At 38.9% G+C, this 23,790-nt stretch overlaps 1 protein-coding gene and 1 long non-coding RNA gene across 2 annotated transcripts; one reads left to right on the top strand and one right to left on the bottom strand.

Moving 5' to 3' along the window:
- Window positions 1-325: 325 nt before the first annotated feature.
- On the bottom strand, window positions 326-20,435 carry LOC148427288 (uncharacterized). Its single transcript, XR_015864825.1, has 3 exons — window positions 20,379-20,435; window positions 4,115-4,225; window positions 326-862 (listed from the first exon to the last, which is right to left on the bottom strand). It is a non-coding gene; the product is annotated as an uncharacterized LOC148427288 (long non-coding RNA).
- Window positions 16,272-23,749, top strand: urp2 (urotensin II-related peptide). The gene is made up of 5 exons (XM_088408237.1): window positions 16,272-16,676; window positions 19,165-19,473; window positions 21,275-21,309; window positions 21,507-21,645; window positions 23,310-23,749. Exons 1-5 carry the CDS (start codon window positions 16,589-16,591, stop codon window positions 23,339-23,341), a joined length of 603 nt encoding a protein of 200 aa, XP_088264363.1. The 5' UTR covers window positions 16,272-16,588; the 3' UTR covers window positions 23,342-23,749.
- The last annotated feature ends 41 nt before the right edge of the window (window positions 23,750-23,790 follow it).

Raw genomic sequence — 23,790 nt, 5'->3', positions numbered from 1 at the left:
GCTGTTCATTATTTTTACAGCATTTATACTAATTATAACTTAGTCTAAATCTGAAATGAAAAAACAAACAAGTGCATCAAAGTATCTGAAACTCAACAAAATATATGCGAAAAATAAATCCTTTTCCCTAGAGTCAAATAGGGGGGCAACCCCTCTATTTCAGAAGCACTGCTTTAAACCATGATGACCTTTTTAAAAGCTAAGTCATCAAGCAAAAAAAAAAATTCGCATACAAAGTTGATGGATGGATGAATTCTTTGAAGTGGAATTATCTATCCAACTGAATTAAAAGTTTAAACCGCAAATATACAACACATGTGAACACTCATATAATTTCAAACCAATTTTACAGCCGCACATTTCTAAATGTCTTACAGATTATTTGATTTGAAAAAAATATAAATACACATTAGAAACGCAAGCGGAGATGCCCACGTGGTGAAAATTCTCCACTAAGCCAGGCTAAACTTATTTCTTCCTGACTTACAGCGTCCTTGTTTACGAATGGCAGTTTGGCAGAAATTTGTCAGAGAAACATGTTGTACATTTCGCAGGCGGTACGGTCAGCATATCCGCCTCACAGTTCCGAAGTCTTGGGTTCGCCTCCGGCTCTGGCGTTCCTGTGTGGTTTGCCTGTTCATTTCTTCTCCCCGTGTGTGCGTGGGTTCTCCGGCACATTATTGGGCACTCTAAATTGTCCTTCGGTGTGCTTATTAGTGTGTTTTGGTTGGCTGGGGAGAGTGAGCTTTCATCACTGATGAAATCAAAATCCAACTAATGTGTCATTACTTTCGGTTTCCTTCCACGAAATTGAATTAGACAGTATTTGATGGTCAGTGTTGTATTACTTTGGGATACCAGCCTGCAAAAAAAGAAAATAGCCAAGTGATCAATTCTGTCTTGATAATATACCGATCAAAGACATCTGGATCAAGAGCAACTGTTTATTATTTTTCTTAAGAGGCGGTTTAATTATAGCCATTTTAAATGGCTGTGGTACACCACCAGTCAATAAAAATGCATTGGTCGTGTTAGTACAGCCGTGCCAACTGGAGACGGAGCATTTTAAAGTAGACAAACGAACGACTTGTGGTGGAAAAACATCTGAAGCTAATAACGTGCACATCAATCATCTTGTAAATAGATCATTATTGTAAGAACTATTTACCAAATAACAGACTTACAATTAATTATATTTGAACAACATTTATAAGTTTCTGTTGATATATTTGGTTTTTTAACTTAAATTTGAACTGTGCACTGTACTTTCCTCCCAGGAAAAACTTCAAACTAAAAGTGGCCATACGTGGGAAAGGAAGGTTTATTTTGAAGCGGGCCTTTTCACTGTGTTTCCAGCATATTTACTGTCGTGCAGATCATTAACAACTGCTGCTGGGCTTAACATGTATTTTCTGACTTATAGACAAATAAGCAGGTATCCCGGCAGATATATTTTTTAACAAGAGTCACTGTAATTACTCACGGACTTGTTCTAATTCTCCGTTGATAATTCAATTATTAAAAATGTTCACAAAAATCAAACAAAACACAAATACACACACAAAACATTGCAACAATTTTTTTTTAATAATAAAAACATAACATCAGCAACCATAAATTATTTTAACGTAATAGAAATTGCAACTAAAACAAATGTTAATGCATACAGACCCGACATAATTGACTAAATCACTGATTGATTGACAATCACCTTTAGGTGGTGCCTAAAGATTTGACTAAGTAAGAACGTTTGATTGCTCAGTTTTGATTAATAATAAAAAATAAGACAGAATCATTTTTTGTCTGACCCAAGATGAATTTGAAGGTCATATTGGTTCGTAGACACTTAGATTATCTGCTTCTTGAGACTTTGGAGTTTCATTTTCTCATCTATGGTCAACCACATTTATTGTTAAATTATCAGATGGTAGGAAGTGAATTGTGACACAAACAAAAAACGACAAATATAGATATATACATATTTTGACCCAGGCGAGTGCTTATGTGACTCTCATATCCAGTAACAGTGACTTCCTGTCAGCCTACAGCAGTAAAACAGGATGAATCCTTGTTACTGAAAACGACACGTCACAGCCTCTTCCAATACCTGATGATTTTTCGTTTCATTTGTCGTTTTTAGGGCTCAACAGACTTGGTCATCTGATTAGTGTCCTTCAAACATCAGCCAAAACGCATCAAGCAAATCACTTATACGTATATGCCAATTATTTGAACTTTTTACCTTTATGTACTCTAACCATACAGTGTACAGCAGTTGTATAGAAGATACACTGGTGTCATTTTTTTTACACATAAATCCAAACCATAACCTTGTATCCTTAACTATAATTTATGAAATTTGTTAATGAACAGAAATAAGAACCCCCCTCCCCCTCCCCCACAAGCAATGATTGTGCAATGAGATGACCTGGATGTCATTACTTTACAAACAACTTAAGGAAAATAAAAATCATAAGAAACACGACGAGAATTAATGTCCTTTTATCGCAATTCATTGTGAAAACTGATTTTTTTTTTTGCTATTTGCGAGGGATTGGTACCAGGCTGGCCAGTGCATAGTAAAAAACTACATTTAATTGCCACATTTTGGAATATATTGGGAGGAAAACAAATCATATTTTATTCACAATCATTTTTAAATGTCAATTGGCCAATTAATCAGTTTTTTTTTTTTTCCGAAAATCAGCATTGGGCAAAAAAAAAAAATAATTATATCAGTTGACCCCTAGTATTTTTTATATCATCTTTATAATGTGGATTCTGGTTTATGATCTGGAATGACTTTCCGTCTTCCAATCAGGAGACATAGAGCTATAAATTGAAAGAAACTGCAGCTCTGGGGGAGAGAGGACTGCATCAGTGATTAGATGAGGTAAGGTGAGCAGGAATTACGTGGATGATAATTTCAGCAGAAATCGAGAGCACTGTGCTAAATGGGGAATCATTCAAAGATTAATACATTATGAACTGAATGAAAGTCAGTTGAAACGAGACAAAAATTTGAGGTTACAAGGAGCGAAGGTGGAGGTGGCGGAGAAGAAGAAGGAGAAGCAGGTGAAGACGAGGAAGTAGGTGAAGACGAGGAAGCAGAGGAGGCAGAAGAAGGAAGAAGACGAAAAGAAAAAAGGAATGGATGGAAAAGAAGAGAAAAAGGAACAAGACAAAAGAGGAGAAGATGAAAAAGAAGACACAAACAGGGAGATATGGATAAACACCAACACAACTATTTAACAATAATAAAAAAAAACACTGAATAAAATGGCAAAAATAAGAGACGCAACCTTTTTGTCGCCCTTTGTGCACAGCTGACATTTTTTTGTTTCCATCCAGTGATGCAAGTGGACCATCAATTACAGTAAATAATTCACAAGCTGACTAATGAATTATTTATTAAGAAAAGGGCCTAATTGTCATTTGATTACATAGCACAGATAACACCTGAAAATAGAGTTTTTGCATCAAAATAAACAACATTTTCCACCAGCAACTGTAACGATGACATCATCTGTAACAATGCCAAAAATAATAATAAAAACAGAGTAAGTAGAGTTTCTCTACCATCACATTTTCAGTGTATCGAGTGTCCCGGACACAATCGTGTTAATTGGACGGAGATTGCAGTGATCGTGTGTGCGTATGTGTGTGTGTGTGTGTGTGTGTGTGTGTGTGTGTGTGTGTGTGTGAGCTCCGAATGGGCCTTTTAGCAGTAGCACTGCACTATTGGATTGAGCTCATGTTGACTGCATTAACATCTGGTAACATCTTTGTGTGAGCAAAACATTCCATCAGTTCCTTGATTGTCTCTTGAGCAGAACAAATTCACCAGCCGCAGTCTGGAACCAGTCAAATGTCAAGACGAAATATAATAATGATAATGGGTATGTTTGTAAAAATGATGTTTGCACTAATATAAATCAACTTCAAGTCAAACTCTCTTCACTTATATTAAAGATCTATTGAAAGTAAAGAGAAGTTCCCCATCATCATAAAATCCCTGCAGCACAAACAGTAAAAGAGTTTTCCCCTCCATGCACAGTACTTATATTGGTTATTTACTCGATCCTCCCACGAAACCTAACTGTGGATCACTCACCTTCTGTGGTTGCCCGGGAGTGAGGCTTGGTGTCTCCTGCGGATCTTGTTAACAAGGCGCTTGTGACCTTTGGACTTCAGACCAACGTGTGGAGGCATCTAATCTTTATGGCTAGAGTGAGCATAAAAGATGAAGAATATGAGATATGAGGTTTTTTTTGGAATAGAGCTCAGAAATAATTGAACACTTGATTGTTATCCTACTATCCCATTAAAAAAAATATATTACATATTATAATATATATTAAATATTATATATTAAATATGACATATTAGAAAGAAACCACATTACACGCAAACGATGTACTGTAAGGGCCAGCTTCCAAATATACACACCAAATAATACATGGAGATCAATGCAATGGCAATAGCATGCTTTTATTTTGAAGTTGTCCTCTGGAGAAATGGTTTCGAGCACCTAGCTTTACTCCTCCTAGCGACTCTGTTTTATGGCCATCACATTGTTTTTCTGCCAACATCAACACACCACCATTAAAAGAAAAAAAAAAATCGGATTCAATCGCGGATTACAGATGCTAAGAAACACCTCGTCAAATATGTTGCCATTGTAGATAAGACACAAGTATCCAGCACTAGCGCTATATGCTAGGCACGTGGTGCATTCAAATGCAGTCAGACATTTCAAACAATCAAAAGTAACCTCAGAAAATTTATAAGGATGACACTTGTATTACTCCCAAGTCATCAGTACGGCACGAATAATAGTCATTCCTAGCATTTTGATCGAATTAAGGCTTTAAAATTGCGTGGGTTTTTTGGGGGTTGGTTTTTTTGGCTTAATAGGAAGCTGCTCTGCTCAAGCATTAACCATACAAGCAATGCCACAACCATAATGTGGTCTGTGGGTTGCTCTCCCTTTCTTCACCTTGAGTTTTTTTTTTTTTTTTTTTTTTTGGGGGGGGGGGGGGGGCATTCTTCTTTTCAGATCTCTGTGTCTCACTTGGTTTGTCAAGCAGGCAGTTGTGGTCAGAGGGAATTGTGGGTGGGAAGAGGCAGCACAATAAACACCACATTTCAACGTGGCTAATGTCCAGTCTTGCAATGACAGCTCGAGCATATTTCCGCACTCTCAAAGACAATCATGTCGCTTTTATGGGCCAAACTTGATACTTTACCTAAAATGATAACATTATCTGTTATCTGAAGACATCCAACCTTATTGGTGAACTATTTAACAATGAGTCATAACCCCGATACACATTTGTGGTCACTAACACAATAAAATCAGTAGTAGTTCAAATTTGAACCTTGGTTGGGCTAGGTAATTGTCACAGCAGTACCAATAAAGTACCATTGAAATTGTTTTATTTTATTTATTTATTCTTTTGTTGATCAATTTTGGGTTTGGTATGAGCTTTCAGTGGATGGACCCAAATCATTTTTGGACCCAATAATTTTATATTCATATACTATTTCTGTGTTTTGCAACTACATATGTCTCGACCTGATATTGATCTCAGGTCAATTCAACCTCTGATATTAGCACTGATATACAGGCAGCGCGCTCCTGCTCTGAGCACTGTTTGGATCTAATAATAATAATAGTAATACTGTAATAATAATGCCTACATTTATAAAGCGCCTTGGGTTTTGTGAAAGGCGCTTTATAAATGTAAGCATTATTATTACAGTATTACGATTATATGCGCCTTTCACAAATCCCAAGGCGCTTTACAAAGCACAGCACTAGGAAGCAGATTTTAATTTTGAAGTTTGGCTTTTACCATATCTACTGTTGCAATTGTTTTTGTATAAATAGCATCCTTTGATCAAGTCTTTTCTACAACTTTATTTGAATAAATAAATATTTATCGTTCCTGATAATATCAAATCGGATCATTATTAAAAAGGGAAACCTCTCCCAGAGTAACTCATTGAATGCAAAGTTGTGTCAATAAGTATGCAAATGACTTCAAAATCAAAGCTTGAGCTGTCACTTGGAAATACCTGTATGCAGCGTCTTTTGTAAGTAATTCATTCAGTCGGATTTTGGGTGAAGTGGGGGCATTTCAACGATTTCAAAACGATTGCTGTGAGGTCATTTTGGCAACAAAGCTAACAGGAGCCTAAAACGGTGGTGCATGTGCGAACATACCCACACTTGCAGCTTCAGCTTCTCAATCTCCATTTGTAGCCCACCCTCCGAATTCTCCATCCCTCTCAATTACTTCTCTTCTGCTGCCATCTCTCTTTTGTCTGGGCTCGCGCCCCGCCCCCGACCGCCCCTGCCAAGAGACGTGCAATTGGAGTGGAAGCCAATCAATCAGCTATCGAGCAGGGATTGGATTTGGATGGGGCTGGGTGCTTTTGATTTTAGCTCTGCTCCGATGAAGGTGGATCAGAAGTATTATTATTATAGACATACTGAGAGTGTGCGCGTGCGCTGTGTGTTGTGCGCTTGCGATGGTTTAACGTCACATTTGTCAAACGGAGATGTTCTCTTACGGGTTTTAGACATGACAATGCCATCAAGAAAGCGTAATGAGTTGGACTTTCTCCAAATCCGAATTGGTGGTTTGGAAACTTTGACCTTTTCGTGACACAACAAGACCTGTCCGTGCTTAAGAAATCTTCAAGCTTTCTAGAATTTGTTCACGGTCAGCGCAAGTACTTGTCTTTGAGATTCAACGCTACCCTTTACATTACATGCAGATTTTCCCTATTCGCAATAGGGCGTATTGCAAGGGTTCACTATATTTTTTTTTTTTTTACTCAGTTTCACTTTTTTGTCTATACACTGCTCGCTTGAAGTATGACCTCCATCAGGTTTGTGAACAATTCAGTTTGGAAAGAAAGCCAATTGTGGGTGCATTTTATTTGGGAAATTTCAGTTCCAGAGTCAAAAACTTCATAACCCACAAACAGACTTGATCTCAATGTGTGGCAGCACATTTTAACTAATGGCTCCATTAGTCACGTGACCGATTCTATGACATTTATGATGCTAAAAGATGCTCTCCTCTCTCTCTCTCTCTCACGCATGCACACACACTTGCAAATGAAAGTAACCTCATGATTTCAAACTGGTTTTAAAACAGCAGAACATCAAACACAACAAGTCCAAAATTCAAATGCAAAATTGTTTATTTGGTTTGTGTCATCTCAAAGACTATTTCTGTGGTTCTAAAACAGTTCACACATGATTTTAGCAGCCCTGAACGAATGATTAGCTTCAGCCACAGACAATGTTGTAAACACCAAGTCAATACTAACTCACTCATTCACTTGGGCTAACCCGCTTTGTAGTGACCAGTTTGAGTGGGTGGACCTGCGCCACCCATCTTGTTTGTGCATGTCTGGGTATACTATTTAGTGCCCTCTGTTTACATATTTTGTTGCTAGAACTTAAAGCACAATCAATATAGATGTATTGAACCTTTTTTGGAAGCTGTTTTGACATATATTTTTGGTCATGCTTATGCAATATTCAGGCACCTTCCGCAATGTTAATATTGATGAAGAACATTATATATCCAGCCAGCCATTATCTTGCGCTTTATCCAAGGTCGGGTTGTGGGAGCAGCAGACTCAGCAGGGAAGCCCAGCCACTTCCCCCCGCGTTCCTTGGCCAGCCCAGAGATATAGTCGGGCGGGGTCGTCCCCGGAGCCTCCTCCCTGTGGGACATGCCTGGATCACCTCACCGGGGAGATGTCCGAAAGGCATGCTAACCAGATGCTCGAACCACCTCAACTGCCTGCTCTCAAAAGCAGCGTCTCGAACCCGAGTGCATCCCGGATGACTGAGCTTCTCGCCCTATCTCTAAGATGGAACCCAGACAACCTGCGGAGGAAACTCATTTCGCCCGCTTGTGTCCAGAATCTTGTTCTTTGACCATAGGTGAGAGCAGTGCCCACCTTGCAGTTTCCAGAATCTACTTTCTCAGAGGAAGATGTGTGGAATTTAGGAGGTCTCGGAAATATTCTTCCACCTGTTCACAACGTCTTGAGTTGAGGTCAACAGTGCCCAATCTCCACTGTAAACAGTGTTAACGGTGCACTGCCCCCCACCCCCTCGAGACGCCGGATTGTGGACCAGAAATTCCTCGAAGCCATCCGGAAGTCGTTTTCCATGGCTTCACTGAACTCCTTTCACACCTGAGTTTTTGCCTCAGCGACCGCCAAAGCCGCACTCCGCTTGGTCAGTCGGTACATGTCATAGAACTCCTTCAACTTGACAATGAACCAGTAGGTTCGGGTATTTCCACCACGACAGGCACCGACCGCCTTACGGCCACAACTCACACACGGCCCTCACACCACCAGGTGGTGATCAGTTGACAACTTTGCCCCTATCGTCACCCCAAAACATGCATCCGCAAATCCGATGATACAACCACAAAGTCGATTATTGAGCCGGCGAGCGCTTGGTGGCCGGGCCCGCACCTATGGGGCCCAGCAGGGCTCAAGGATAAAGTGGGTCCCCCTTCCCGTGGAGCCCAGCACATGTGGAAGGGACCATAGGGGTCGAGTGAGATAAGAGCTGGGCGGCAGCCAAAAAAAAAAATTCTTGAATAATTATTCCTGCCGCAGGTACGTTATTAGCAGTGTACACATCAGAAAAAATATGTCAAGCCAATCGCAGCAACAACGGGTAATGCTCTGCATGACAGTAAAACATGGCAGAAAATTGATGAGAAAGGCAATTTCACAATAAAGGATAGATTACCAAATGATATATATGGACACAAGTGCCTCAGTCATTTTTATTTTTAAGTTTTTCCGTCACCTTGTTTGAACAAACCACGGTGACTCAAATGCGCCATTTCATTTGGCAAATTCGTCTCTTGGACCATGATTTATGGGGAGAGTTGTATAAAATGTCCAGTTTCGAGAGAGGAATTAGTGTCGAAAAGTGGAAAATTTAAGACCAATATAAATCTGCCGGAGTAAATGCATCTCACGCAGGTGTGATACCTGCCTGTTAATGATTAAACTGAAGTTCAACATGCAGTGGGAACACTCCTCTCAGGTCCCCAAGAGGTCAAAGTTTGAGGTTCAAAATTCCACACGCTCTTTCATCAGTGAGATTTACTGTTCTGATAAAGTTGTCAATGTTTGCTCACAACGAAATTGATTAGGGGAGGAAGGCAGCATCAGTCGCCAGGACTCCTCACATCAGCTCGACTTTGTGCTGAAAAGAGGTTTTCCGAAGCGAGCCATCTGACGAAGATGGCCGGTGGCTGATGTCCTTCCCATCTCCACATCCTCATCCTTCCCTTCCAAGATATACGTCAACGCTCGCGTGCATGCGTTTGTCTGAGACAGTCAGTCATTGATCCCCTGTCATTCTGATCACATTACAAGTCAAAGCCCTGCCCACCACTCTGATTAAATCTACATTTTTAATTTCCCTCCATAGATGAGCAAAAAAAGGTTGGAAGATTGGAAAAAGCTTTGGATGATGTTGGGGGTTGGCAAGTTTGAATCAAGAGAGATGGATCATGAAAAATCTGATTTCTTGAAGTAAATAAACTCTACAGAAGGTTGCAAGCTTTTAATTGTATGCTTAATGGCTTATAATAGACCTGAAATAAAATTATGTTGTGGTTTTATCCCCGTTAGTGGCCTGAACTATAAACAAAATTGCACGGCAAACTGATTTTGCTCCAGTTCAATTTAAAGAACATTAGAAGATTAAAAAAACAGTCTTTTGGGGTTTTTGTTTTTTTGAATAATTTATCTTAAAATGCACACAACTCTGCACATTCCAAATAGAATGAACATGATCTTTGGCGTGACCTGTGGAGAGGACATATCTACACCACACATGTTTCACCTTAATACTATTAATAATCCTACTTGTTTTCATTAAAGTCAGTGGCCACTACCGCTGATAATCCAAACACACGGACTGTATGACCATATACCATTACGCACAGTAAGTGAAATCGATGACATTCTGGTCACTCTCCCCCAAATTAGCCTGGTGACCTTGGTCAATGCGCTGTGCGGCAACTACATGCAGCACTAAAAGAAAAAAAATGAACCGCGTTTGAGTGGCTAAGATTGAAGTCCACTGTGACCGCTCCCACGGTGCAGCAGCCCCCCTCTCACGGATCCGCCATCATGCCCTTGTCTGCGACATTATTCAAATCGGGTCTCCTTCACAACACACGGCAAAAATAGTCAAGTCTTTACCGCGTTTGAAAGAATTGAAATCCTTTGAATCTACCTGGATTCAATACTTCTCTTATAGAGCATGTTGTTTATATGCTGTAGACTCCATTTACCGCCACCTATAGTATGGGAGAATATCGGCTGACTGCGCGGGAAAGCTGGAGTATAAAGTGCTGCAAAACACGTGCCGTCGAGTTTCCGTGCGTCTCCTTTTTGCGCGGAGTGTTCACGCATCAAGCATAAACCAACCTTTACTTGTTTACAATTACTGATACTCTGAAAAAAGACCAGATATCATCGGCCCAATACGATACTTGGTAAAGTTACTTGTTCATCCCAAATACTCACGTTGTATCCCCAACAGCTACTATTTTGGTTGAAACATGACATTTGATCTTTGATGACAATTTGGTAGTTACCCATTTAGGGATATTCAATACCATTTTTATTCCATACAGAAGAAATATGAGTGCTCAATTCAAAAGTAGTCATTGATACGGATATCAAATACCAATACCACATTTAAAATCAGGCTTGTGCAAGTTAAGAGTGTGACTTTTGCCAACATATTTCTTTACCTCATGTATGAAGGGATCACAAAACATGCGTGAACATTAGAGAAGCAAACCTGAAATATAGTAACAATTTTTTGAAACTGTATTATACCTTGCAATCTATTTATTCTGGTGCTCTACCCTTGGTACATTTCAGGATGTTGTACATCCTTTGCTCCTTCACCCTCTTCCTTATTTCTACATCTGTCTCATCCTGGGAAGACCATTAACTCATGAATCCAATACAGGCCACCTAAACACTATCTGTCTTCTGCCAATGGAAAGAAGGATTGGAAGGAGGGAGCATTGAAGAGGATCAATGGCTCCCCTGACTGTCAGTCTGCTCACTTGTTTTCACATCCATCTACCAACATTGCCCCCCCACCCCCCCCCCCCCCCCCCCCCATCCCAGCTGTCTTCTATTCTTCTTGTGAGACCACTTTTATCAGAGAGACTACAATGACAAAACCGTGCTCACGTTATTGGAAGTTGGATCGTATTTCTCAAAATGGGGGTCAGCGAAGTCCTTGGTCCATAACTAATTTGCAATATAAAGTCATATTATGCTCGGGAATGCAGAATGTGTTTTTATTTCTCTATCTTTTTTACCCTGAAAAAAGATGTGAAATAAATATGTATACAAATAAAACACCAAGATGCCATAGTTACAAGTGCTGAATCATAAAAATAAACTAAATGAAATGTTGCCACACTTTTATATATTCAGTGGAAACTGTTTTGTTTCTTGGCTACCTGAAGACAGTTAAAATACTGTAGTCTACACTGTCAGGAAGAAGTAAAAAAAAAAAACTAGCAGAAAAACCAACACAGAGAGGCGGCCAACTTCAAAATATACCCTACCTTCCCAAGATCATTGCCTTGGTACACTTTTATTTTGAAGAAGATCCCAGCTGTGGCCTAATTATGCGAACTGGGGATGCTTGAAAAGACTTAATTATGCGAACATTGTACTTTACGGTACCTGTTGTCAGCGACTAACTCTAATGTTAGCAGCTAGCAGTGGCAAGCGCCACTAGATGCTAGCCACCATAGTGGCTAGCAAATCTCAAATGCTCCAATTTATTAGACATACATTTTTTCCCTAACAGTTGGTGTGTTTGATTATAGAACGTGTTGTTTTAGCAGCAAAAAATGCTCCCGAGTTTCCAATTTCCTTGCGTGCCTAGTATACAATGACATTAAAGGCTCTATTGTATTCTATTTTCTATTATTTCATTTCATAAACCAAATGGGGAGAGTAAAATAGTCTGCCGCACAGCTCTAAAAATGTTTTTTAATTCATTACTAAGTGGAAATATGTTTTGTCTTCTGTGTTCATAATTGTTCTTTAGAAAAACATTATATTTTACACAAATTTAACGAGTCTCGATGGTGCAATGGTTAGCACGTCCATCTCACACTTCAGGGAGCCAAGTTCAAATCCACCTCGCTCTGGTATTTCTGAATTTGCATGTTTTCCCGAAGCCCGCGTGGGTTTTTCTCCGGGCACTCTGGCTTCTTCCCACAATTGAAGAACATGCATGGCAGGTGTATTGAAAATACTAAATTGTCCTTGGGTGTGATTGGATGCGTGAATGTTTTTTTTTTTTTTTTTTTGTCTGTGTGCCCTGAAATTGGCTGACAAACAGTTGAGGATGTCCCCCGCCTGCTGCCTGAAGTCAGTTGGGATAGGCGCCAGCAAGCCTGCGACCCCTGTGAGGATAAGCAGCTAATAGAAAATAGATGGATTTATATAGAGAGCTATAGATATATCATATCATATAGACATGTCTGAGATGGATGATCAAATGCTTTCATCCACCTACCGCATATGAAAAATTGAATGCATACATAAACACAAGCACACATGTGGAAACTGTCATATCAAAGATACAAGCTCACCTCCACTGTCAGACAGACACACGCACACACACCCCCACACACACATTGGCCGTGCCCTTCTCATGTTTCCTTTGACACGCTGTAATAGATTCCGTGGTAGCTCCACGCCGTGGCTAAGTGGCCTCACCTTTCACTGAAAACAAATCACTCACCCGCTCAGTCTCATTCTTTCGCTCTCTCTCTTTCTCGCTCTCTCTCTCTCTCTCTCTCTCTCTCTCTCTCTCTCTCTCTCACTCACACACACACACACACACACACACAAACACACACTTCATTTGTGACCTTCCGTTTTTCCGTCTCCCAGGGGTGCTCTCTTCTTCCTCGCCATCACTTGGATTGCCATCCTTTGAGTCTTATCACATACCCTCGTCTTTTTTTGCATTTTTTCACCCAAAACTCATTGTGTCCTCAGACAAAACATTACTTGTTGGGTCACTAGACCCGAAACAATAAAGATGGCTGTAAATGTCTCTTTTAGGAAGTTCGCCTTGGAAAAACAATATTAATAATAATAACAACAATAATAATAAGAAGAAGAAGAAGAGGAGGAGGAAAATAAGATCACAAAATGAATAGCATTCAACAAGATATTTACAATTGGATAAATCCATGTATGGTCGGATGTTATCAGTGGAGGAAAGGAATGAATTTCAAAAACTTTGCTACATTACTGAAGTAGCTACACTTTTTAGGAGTCTACATCCATTTGCTACTTGAGAATTTAGTTTCTTTCTGAAGTTTGACTCTCCATTTGAGTAGTGATGCACTTTCTACTCCTGACGTCAAGTCAACTTAAGTTGAGATCTTCCAAGTACATTTTAGAATCGACACTTTTTTAAAGCTTTTATTTAAATACAGAAGTTTAGTGAATACTAATTTAACCAGTTTTTTGGAGGGTAGTATCTATTCTTCTGTTGAGTACAGAACTAGAGAACAACAGATTGCATTTTCTTTAATTGTATGGGCATGTTTTATTGTTTTCTAAATTCGTTGAAATTCTACAGCTGATTTTTCTTTCAAAAATGAAATAATGATCCATTCTGATGTAGGGCGGCCTGTCTATATTCTAGACAAAAGAAAAAAGATAAACTAACGTTTCGCTTTTTCGTTCCCTCGGTGGTTGGCCTTTTAAAGACCACGACTGCTCTCTTGTGGTGCAAATGTGTGCATGTGCTTCGGTTTTGGATTTTTCTATGCGTCTACGACGGGATAATAGGTGCGTACATAACAGTATAATTACACTTGTAGAGGCTTATTGTCACATGTATAGCGCGAAACCCCACAGTGAAATTGACCACTTCGTTATCACTTGGCCAAAATTCTGCAAGAACGATGGTTAATTACCCAAAATAATCAATTACTTTAGTACTTAATTGTCTAAATTGTTTGCTTTAGTACTTACCTAAAGTAGTTGATGACGTTCGTATTTAATTTAGTATGAGACATTTTTAGACCCTCCTTTAGTCAAACGTGGAAAAATAAAAAAGAGGTACCTCGACCAATGTGAAAAATATTTCTTCAAAAATATATGGGGGTGTTTTTTTTTCAGGTTTTATTGCTTTTAAAAGAGCAAATCTTGGTTCTTAACTCAATTTTAAGTTACTTTACCCCTTACGTTGATAAAGCAGGAATCCTTATATCGGTATAGTACAGTAGATACCTTCAGAAAAATGTGGTTGACATATGAGTTTCACATCAAAGAAGACATCACACATTATTTTCCACTGACTGCTAGTTGTTATTGAACCGAAAGCCTTTGCAATTGGATTTGATTAATGACCGGACCAATGACGGTAAAGCCTGTTTTTTTTTGTTCCACATTTCAGTGGTTCTTGACTGAGGTTACAAGTTCCCTACGGTACATGAAGGCACTTCAGGGGGTATGTGAGATTTTATCAGGGTTGCTGCAGGTATCAGCAAATCTAATTTAATGCTCTTCAAATAATGTAAAAAGAAGGAATACAATTTTCTTTTCAAGTTAAGAACAAACCAATTGGAACAAGGAGTGGCATTGCTGCATTTTCTTACAGTGACTTATTTGCAAAATGGTGTATGCCTCTATTTTGTTAAATTTTATACGTCAAAGGTGATGCAATTTTCTGGCAGATGAGCTCGAATAAAAAAAAAACAGATCTATCTTCTCGAGGGGCTGAATAAATTATTTGCATAAGTACCGCTCGTATGTGCTTCCCAAGTTTCAAATATTGAAACTCTCTTAAATCTGTTTTTTTCGTTTGTTTTTTTTTAATCCAAAGATGTGTCGCATTTGCCAGGAGGTACTTGGCTGAAAAAGAAGTGTTTCACAGGGACTTTTAGATCACCAACCAATGGCATAATTGATTATTCTAATTTGAGTGGGCAGAAGAGGGGCAACTTGCATCACATGACTTGACTAGAACATGGCAACCCAGTCTCATTTGTGTCCTCTGCTCTGTCGATTTTGTCTCTGCAAGACAGCAAATCTGATTGCATCCCCCCTAACCACACAAGACCGTGGAAAGGCCAAGATGTCCTCTACTGGGCACACTAGGACTTACAAGGGAAGCTCCGTTGAGTCAAAAGATAGAGAGCAAAAACTACTGTCCACCATAGTGGACACAAACAAATAGACTGGGTCTCAGAGGACATAAATTTGCTGATTTGAATTGGTTGCATTTCTTAAAATGATTTGTTCACTTCCTGTTGAGGCACCCTCCTTTCTTTTCAGTGCAAGGAATGAATGAGCGGATGTTCACAAGCAAAATTCTCTTTCCCCAGCAACTGACACGCACACACAAACATGCACGTGGACACACACACACACGCGTGCATACGTATGTTCAATTTATCAAAATCATCTACCTTTTCTAAATCCAGGGGGAATGCTTATTTTGGGAACTAAGATCGTCACAGGCTTCAAATTCCGATCTGTGACATTAATCAGCACAAAGAGTCAGCCTTTCCTGTCTTTTGTGTCTTTTGGACAAGTTGCCCTCTGATGTGCATCACATTTCTTTTTTTGTTTTTTTTTACAGTCTGTGTATGTGTGTGTTTGTTGTTGGGGGCAAATGGGGACCTTTCCTGGGATTGAAAACGAACCCGGATAGTGTGCACTTGTGTACTAGTTGCGCCGTGAAAGTTTGAAAGTACTGTAGTTCTATTTGCTGTGTGTGTGTGTGTGTGTGTGTGTGCGTGTGTGTGTCCTCATGCGTCAGAGGGTCTTTCTGTTACTGTGGTCCTGAGCAAACATATTAAGAACTAACTAATCACTGCTTCTACAGCCTAAGGCCACACACACACACACACACACACACACACACACACACACACACACACACGCACACACACACACACACACACACACACACACACACACACACACACAAAAGCCTAAACACACATTTACAAAATGATATTGGATCTCAAAGCCGGCTGCCAAAGTCCCCAAATGTCACCAATCTATTGAGAAGCAAGAGGGCGGAGCAACTCCAACCAATTGGTCGATGCAGATTTACCGCTCGGTTGTCCCAATGCAGAATTTTAAAAAGGCGAGTTCGTCGAAGAGGCTCAGGGAGACCAACGAGAGTCGCCAACAAACTCTTGACAAGCCTTCTTCTTTAAGAGGCGCATTCGCGGAACATGAACCGGCAATAAGGACAAAGAAAATTTATTCAGACAACTAGAAAACTATTTAAATAAACGTTGACGAACAATCAAATCTTGATTGAAATACTAACTTCTTTTTGAAACCTTCATTTTATATCATTTTGAAATATCCAAATTGAGAACACAGACAAAAGGATGAAGATCAATGGGCTATTTTCAAAATAAGAGAAAACCAAAGAAAATTTCTGTATTCTTTTTTCATTTGGGGCCTTTCTAAGTCTTCAAAGAGATCAAAGATGCTTTTCGGAGCTAGAAAATTGCCGTTCTTTCCCGTTATGATGCTGATTGCCACAACCCACGTCCGGGCAGCGCCAATGGAGAGAGGTAACGCGCCTTTTATTTTTTCGCGTTACTAAAACTGGGGCTGGGGTGATCTTTTCCATTTCTTGTTGCATTTAATTAAAAAAAAACAAAAAAACACCATTTTAGCTAGTTTCAACAATTTTCTCAAATAGAAAACAACCACACCGCCATGTAAACTGTTCGCATGGCAAAGAAATTGAGAGCTAGTTTATATCACATTATATCCTCTTGAAATGCAATCTATTTATTTGTGTCCACTGTAGTGGACATTTGTTTTTGGTCTACATCTTTTGACTAATTAGAGCTACCCTACAAAGTTTTAGCGTACTCAGTAGAGGGTATCCTGGCCTTTACAATCATGTCTGATTGGTGTGGGTGGGATGCGATTCATTTTTCTGTCTTAATTGCTGAAAAAAAAAAAAGACACCAGAGTACACACAAATGACATGGCTCTCAGGAGAATAGAGTGGAATATTAAACTTATAGGATCGTGGATTTTTATGTTAAAAAGTGAAGTGGAAAATTCATTGCTGTAAAGTGATTGTTATTGATTCTTGTTCTGAGTCGATCCTTGCAATCGACAGTTTTACATGAGGATGCTGACGATTCCAGCAGTGAGGGAGAGATGTGTGTTTATAATCCATCCATAAGCGCTCTATAGCACTTCTGGGTGACGGGTCACAGAGAACTGAAGTGTGTCCTTGCTAAATGAACAAAAATACACCCTGGACTGGTTATCAGTCAATCACAGGGCAAGAGTGCGCAATAAATTGATTATGTGTTGACCGTTTATCAGTTGTGCTGTATACTGGCACCGAAATTTGGCATTTTGAAAAATTGAGGACTGGCATTGAGGATATTTGTTTTTTTGACAAATACCAGCATAATCCTTTTTTTCTTTTTTTTTAAAGCCATCATGCCCGAAAATCAATCACTTTAAAACTGTTAACTTCAAGGAACAATTCATTGACATTTTTTGACTTTACAAAAGATTCTGATGACCTTGGGATAACTCAACACCTTTAGTTTTTGTTTGAAACTAAAACAAAAACAAATGAAATGTTAACATTTCAGGGTTTTCTTAAGCCTGAAAAATGCATTTAATGTAAAAACAATAAATGCTATTGGGAGATATTTACATGTTGAAGTTTTTGCTTACTGAAATACTGTTTACATCAGCTGACTTGCATGTTTATCTGCTATATTGCTAAATATTTACAATACAAACTGAAATCACTCTACAGTCAATGTGACAACTGTTACTTTAAAGCACCACAAAGAAGTGATGACAATTGATTGAATAATCTGGGTTAGTTCAATTCACAGCTATAATGCAGCTGACTTTACTGGAAAATTATTTGTAGCTGCTCCTTCTCTTAGTCTTGGTTTCATATGCTTTCCATAAAGAAATTGCTTGCTGACAAGAGCATTCTGGCATGTGTTTCCATCGCAAGGCGAGCACTCATTCAAGTAATCAATGGGTGAAGAGCACATTTGCATTCGTTCGCTGATTGGCTCTTGGACAGGACATGCAAGATCGCAGTTTTTTTCAATTTCCTAATTAAAGCTGTTTTTTTTAGTCAATATAACCTCAGCAATACTTTGTGTTACTTGTAGTGTGTGTGCCAGATGAAATGTAGACAAATTCAGACAAATTTGAATGAAACGTTGAACAAAACCATCTAAAAAATTCAGCCAAGAAGTTTGAGTATAAATGAAAACCGATATCCAGCATCAGCGTATCACGCAAGACATGATAATACCATCCAGTGGACAAAACTGCTGATTGCGTTCTCGATCCTCGGCCCTGAAAAATCAACGTCTATCTCTAAAAGTGATGCCTTGCGATATAAATGATTCACAATTTGCTGTCAAATTAAACAATAAATAAAAATAATTCCACCTGGTGCAATTAAAAGCACATAGCTGAGTCTTTTTCTATTAACTTAATGCTATGCTAAATATCATCTGTTGCAATGCTCTAACCTTTCAAGCAACCGACTGAGTACCTTAACACCTGTAAACATGTGAACAATGCTCACAGTCATAACTTTTATCCTCTGCGAAGAACAAATAATATTAGTGCTGTACTAATGAGTCCATCAGGGATCTGGCATCTCAATGAATTGTTTTGTCCATTGTCTGTCTTATGCCCCACTGGTGGCCAAAGTTCATACACCAGAAAAGGAAGCCCAATGGCCATTACATTGAGGCAGTCGCAAAAATTGTTGTCATTAATGTGTGTTTTTTATGAAGTATAATATCACAGTGCAAACATTTTATTTTTTAAACAGCATTCTTTGTTGGAATGCATTAATTGCATTTCTATTCATATGAAGGCACCAAGCTTGATCGCAGATTAGCAAAATTAGCTTGATTGCTGGTGAGCAGCAAGGTGGAGATTGTGAGAGATCAGGTGCTTGTTTTTCACAAAATCTACAAGATTCTTCCAATGATAGGATAGCAAATCACCCTGGCAATGACTTGTTGATGGTTTCCGCTTCCCTAGATCCACTGAAACCCCCAAGTCTTCTCCCCGCTCGTGTCAATTTGTCAGCCGTACCCCCAAGGACTTCCGCCCTTGGTCAAAGCGAGATCCTCAAACAGTGGCGTGCAAACAACAGAGCGGCTGGGATAGAAGGGACTAGACGGGGAGAACGAACCACCTCCAGGACATTTACTGCTGGCACGAGATCCCATCCTGGGACGGGTGGTTCAGAGAAACAGGTCCAGATACTTAAGATGATTTCGGTCCTGGAGGAGATGCACCGGACGTTCAACAGTACGCTGAGCACAAGGATCACCTTTCTCCCAAGAGGTTAACTTAATCACACTTCCTCTCCATGTTTTTGATTCACATTTGAAAGCACTGAGGGTTGTTTTATTTTGAAGGGCATAATGGAAAATCTTGCATTTAAAGGTCATTTATTTCTGGTACATTTTTCAATACATAGGTTCCTAAAATGGAGCAAATGGATCAACTCATATACCCTAATAAATCAAGGCTTTGTAGCACTATCCTTCATGTAAGTTTGCAAGTAGGGGTGCGACAGATAATCTTTTATCCATTAAAAAAAAAAAAAAAAAAAAAAGGAAAGGTCACATGGCAGCAACTGTTCGGTTTTCCCCATGGAAAGGGTTGACCACACTGCATGTCCATCCATCCATTTTCTATAGCCGCTTCCCCACAGGGGTAACATACACACACGCACACATACATACATACATACATATATATATATATATATACATATATATATATATATATATATATATATATATATATATATATATATATATGAGTAGATCAATCAATAAAAATACTTCTTAGTCAATAAATTGGCCCGTTATCTAACATTATACAGTAAGTCAACTACATTTCCCATGATGCTTGCAGTAGCAGGAAGTAATTTGACAGGTGATTTAAATTAGTGATAAAACTTTCGCTAAATCAAACAAATGACACGATCAAAGTGTACAGCATTCACCAAACCTAATTACACAATTGGACAGTATACCCTCACGTCATTCTGGTACTTTTGTGCGTTGCGATTGAATGGACCAACGTTTATGGACCGTAAACAAAAAAGCCCCAACTAGTAAACGCCAATGTACAACCACTACATAGAGCGCAAGACAACCCAAACATTACACCCAAAGCAGGCAAAATAAATCCCAAATTACTTGAAGAAATTAAAAAAAAAGAAAAGACAAACGCTTTACCAGTTGACGTACGGGTCAAGACGTAGTTGACGTGAGACCGCGGCATAAGAAGCATTGACTTTTAAATCACGGTCACGTGTCTACGTGCTGACGTAATGTTTCCGCTAAGCAGAACGATTAAGGACTGTCAAATTTAAGTTTTTGGAGAACACAACAGCAACATTTAGCTGCAAGGAAATCATCTGAGTTGTAAAATTCAGGTGCCGCACATTAAAAAAATGATCTGGGATTTCTTTTCTCATGCAAGTACTACCAGAAACAGTGATGGTTGAAAAACTGATAGCTTAGTCATAGTCATGTCTAATTAAAAGCTCAGGCATGTTGAGATTTCTTTCTTTTCTTCTTTTACAGTGATGTGAACATAGGCTACTTTATAGTATCCTTTTTTTTTTTTTAAAGAAAATGATTTTAAGTTCAACATTGACTAGCCTGGTTTGCAAATCACTTATCAATAAGTTGCTTCATGTTCCAATTAGTTTGCTCTTAACTTGATAGGAGCAGCGATTTTTTTTTTCCTGCTACAGCATGAAAAAGTTAGAAATTAAATTTGCAGAAATATGATCTCACAAATCCCCTCACATACCCCCTGAAGTGCCTTCACGTGTTCAACCACCCCCACTTGAAAACCACTGAACTTAAACACTTTTAGAATGATCCTACTTGGGATGATATGAAAGTAACCGCAAGATGATATCTAAAAATATGCTGAGCATTTTGTTAAGGAAAAGGGATCTTAAAAAGGACAGGATTTAGCTTCATCATGAACCTCTTTGATTATCAAAAAAGAAATTAAAAATCTGCATTGCCTGTGTTTCCCTTGTTTGAAGCTTATCAAATAAATCTGAATCTGGACACCAGCAATAACTTCTCATTAGATTGTGTTTTTCTCTTTTCAGCAAGTGCAAGAAATTCAGGAAGAAAAAATAAAATGGTAGGTAGGACCCTTTGAAAGTAAATGCCAAACATTTTCCATAGTGCACCTCTGTATTATATACATGCCTATCCTATATATCTGTTGTCTTGAGGCGTAAAAAAAAAAAAGAAGTTGAGTGTTTGTGAAAAAAGTGAACCAAGTTCACAGTCTAAGTTCAACTTCCTTTTTATCATCTTGCACGGTCTTGTGATGAGGCTGCAGCGACGCTGACGACGGCGCCCCCAGCAGCTGCTGATAGCACTGCTTCCGGAGCGAGTGCTGGTGCCCTCGTCCTTACCGGGCGCAACTTCCGCAAGTCGCTCCCACCCCAAACCAAGAAGACCAACAAAAGAGGTAGCAGTCTACTAGGGTTACAACCTTGCTGATGGATTATGTGTCCTGTATTGTGTGTGACTGATTACTACAATTATCTGATGTTTTATTCCATCTCTCCTCAAAAAAAAAAAAAAACACTGCTTTTTATGTTCTGTAAAACCAATTTGTGAGTTGCAGAATGTTTCCCTGCATTTGTTAACATTAAGCTAGGAGGACTTTCCACAGGCAAAATTTTGTTTTTTAAAGTAAACGTTGAATTTTGTCAATAGCTTTCAACTGAAATGGCTTTACATTGCTCAGGGCTCAGATAACAACCAATCAAGGTTCACTTGAGTTCTGAAGTAGTCTTTAGTCATGTGACGGTCATTGATCCGTAATTGGTCGTTACTTGAACCCGGAGCGATTGTGAAGTCATTGTCAGCAAAAAAGTGCATAAAAACCAAGTCGATTTTTCTTCTTAATGCATATTCCACAGACTCAAGATTAATCAAAATGCCGTATTTAGACTAGTGGGGATGTATATATTATTGAAAAAATAAAATTGGAAAATGTACTTACATGTTATTGTACTAAAGCAATCACTTGCCTTAGGTACCACAGTTTTTAAATAATTGATCATTTTAGGTACTAAAAGTACTACTACTATTTGGTTACTTTAGGTTATAAATATCAAAGTAATACATTACTTTAGGGCACCAACATACTAAAGTCATCAATTACAACAGGTGCTTAAATAACTAAAGTCATTGATTACTTTAATGTGTAATTGAGGTAGTAAAAGTCCAAACATGATCATTTTAAGTGCTAAAGTAATCGATTACATAAGGTAATTAAATACTATAGTCATTGGGTACTTTAGGTAATTAGTATCAGAGTGATGTGTTATTTTAGGTCCTAAATTACTAATGTAATGTATTATATTAGGTGCCTATGTATCTAAAGTAACATATATTCCGCACTATAAGGCGCGGCTAAAAGCCTTAATTCTTTTTAAAAAGCTGATGGTGCGCCTTATAATCGGGTGCGCCTTATATATGGATCAATATTGAGATTGGGATCCGTAGATGGGGAATGAACTAAAAAAATAAGCTTTACTTCTTTTGTGTGTTTACAGTTGAACAAGGTTGGTCATATTGACATTGAGTTATTATGCTATTGAGAGGTTAGAGTTATTATTTGAGTTATTAATGTTATTACTTTGAGTATGACTATATTGTGATTGAAAAAGTTTTAAAATATGTCATTAACTGAGGGTGCGGCTTATAATCCGGCGCGCCTTATATAAGGAAAACGGTTTAAAATATGCCATTAATTGAGAGTGCGCCTTACAGTCTTATAGTGTGGAAAAAGCGGTAATTCATTTCCTTAATGTATAAAGCAATTGCTTACTTTTAGTAAATCATTTTTTAAAGTCATAGACAGGCAGGCAGGCAGGCAGGCAGGCAGATTGACAGACAGACTGCAAGGACCGTCGGGATGCGCTACACTGGTCCTCAGAGATCTTAAAAGAAATAAGGTTACATGAAGGGTGAAAAAACGAGTCTTCGGGAATGCCCCAAACAAAGGGTATGGCTCAAGTCTTGAAAAGATTTTGGGGCTCAGTGCACAAACAAGCCGCACCGGACTGTTGCTTCTTTTGTCCACCAGCTAATATTTTATTGTTTGTTTGTTTTTTTCAATAGTGTGTTTCTGGAAGTACTGCTCCCAGAACTGAATTCCTGCCTCCCAACCATAAGCCGTTCCACCTGTGAGCGTATCACCTCTCCTTTAAGAATCCACCCATCAAAAATAGCCATCATAGCCTTTGCTCTAATACTTTGGAAAGAAAGTTTGAACAATTCCCTGAAGCCTTGCCAAAATTTCAATTTAGACATTATCCTCTATTCATCCATCCTTCCATCCTGGCAACCAGTTTCCATACCTATCTTGTGGGCTCGCGTTTGACCTCTGCGTGCTAGGCAACTGTTGCTTGGACGTCAGCAGCCACCACAGCGGCGCCAACAAGGACTCAGACCTTTTCATCCAACTCGTTAATTAACAAAACCGACTGATCAAAAGAAGACGATGTGTGCTCAAGGCTAAGCACATGAAAAAAAAAATCCCTGTTTAATACCATCTTGCCCGCCTCAAGACAGATGCACATTACTTTTTATATGTGTATGC

Source organism: Hippichthys cyanospilos, chromosome 2 (genome assembly GCF_059441005.1).
Source record: "Hippichthys cyanospilos isolate Australia breed blue-spotted pipefish chromosome 2, RoL_Hcya_1.0, whole genome shotgun sequence".
NCBI lineage: Eukaryota > Metazoa > Chordata > Actinopteri > Syngnathiformes > Syngnathidae > Hippichthys > Hippichthys cyanospilos.
Note: the sequence above shows the minus strand (reverse complement) of the source record. Positions and strands in the feature narration are given on the sequence as shown.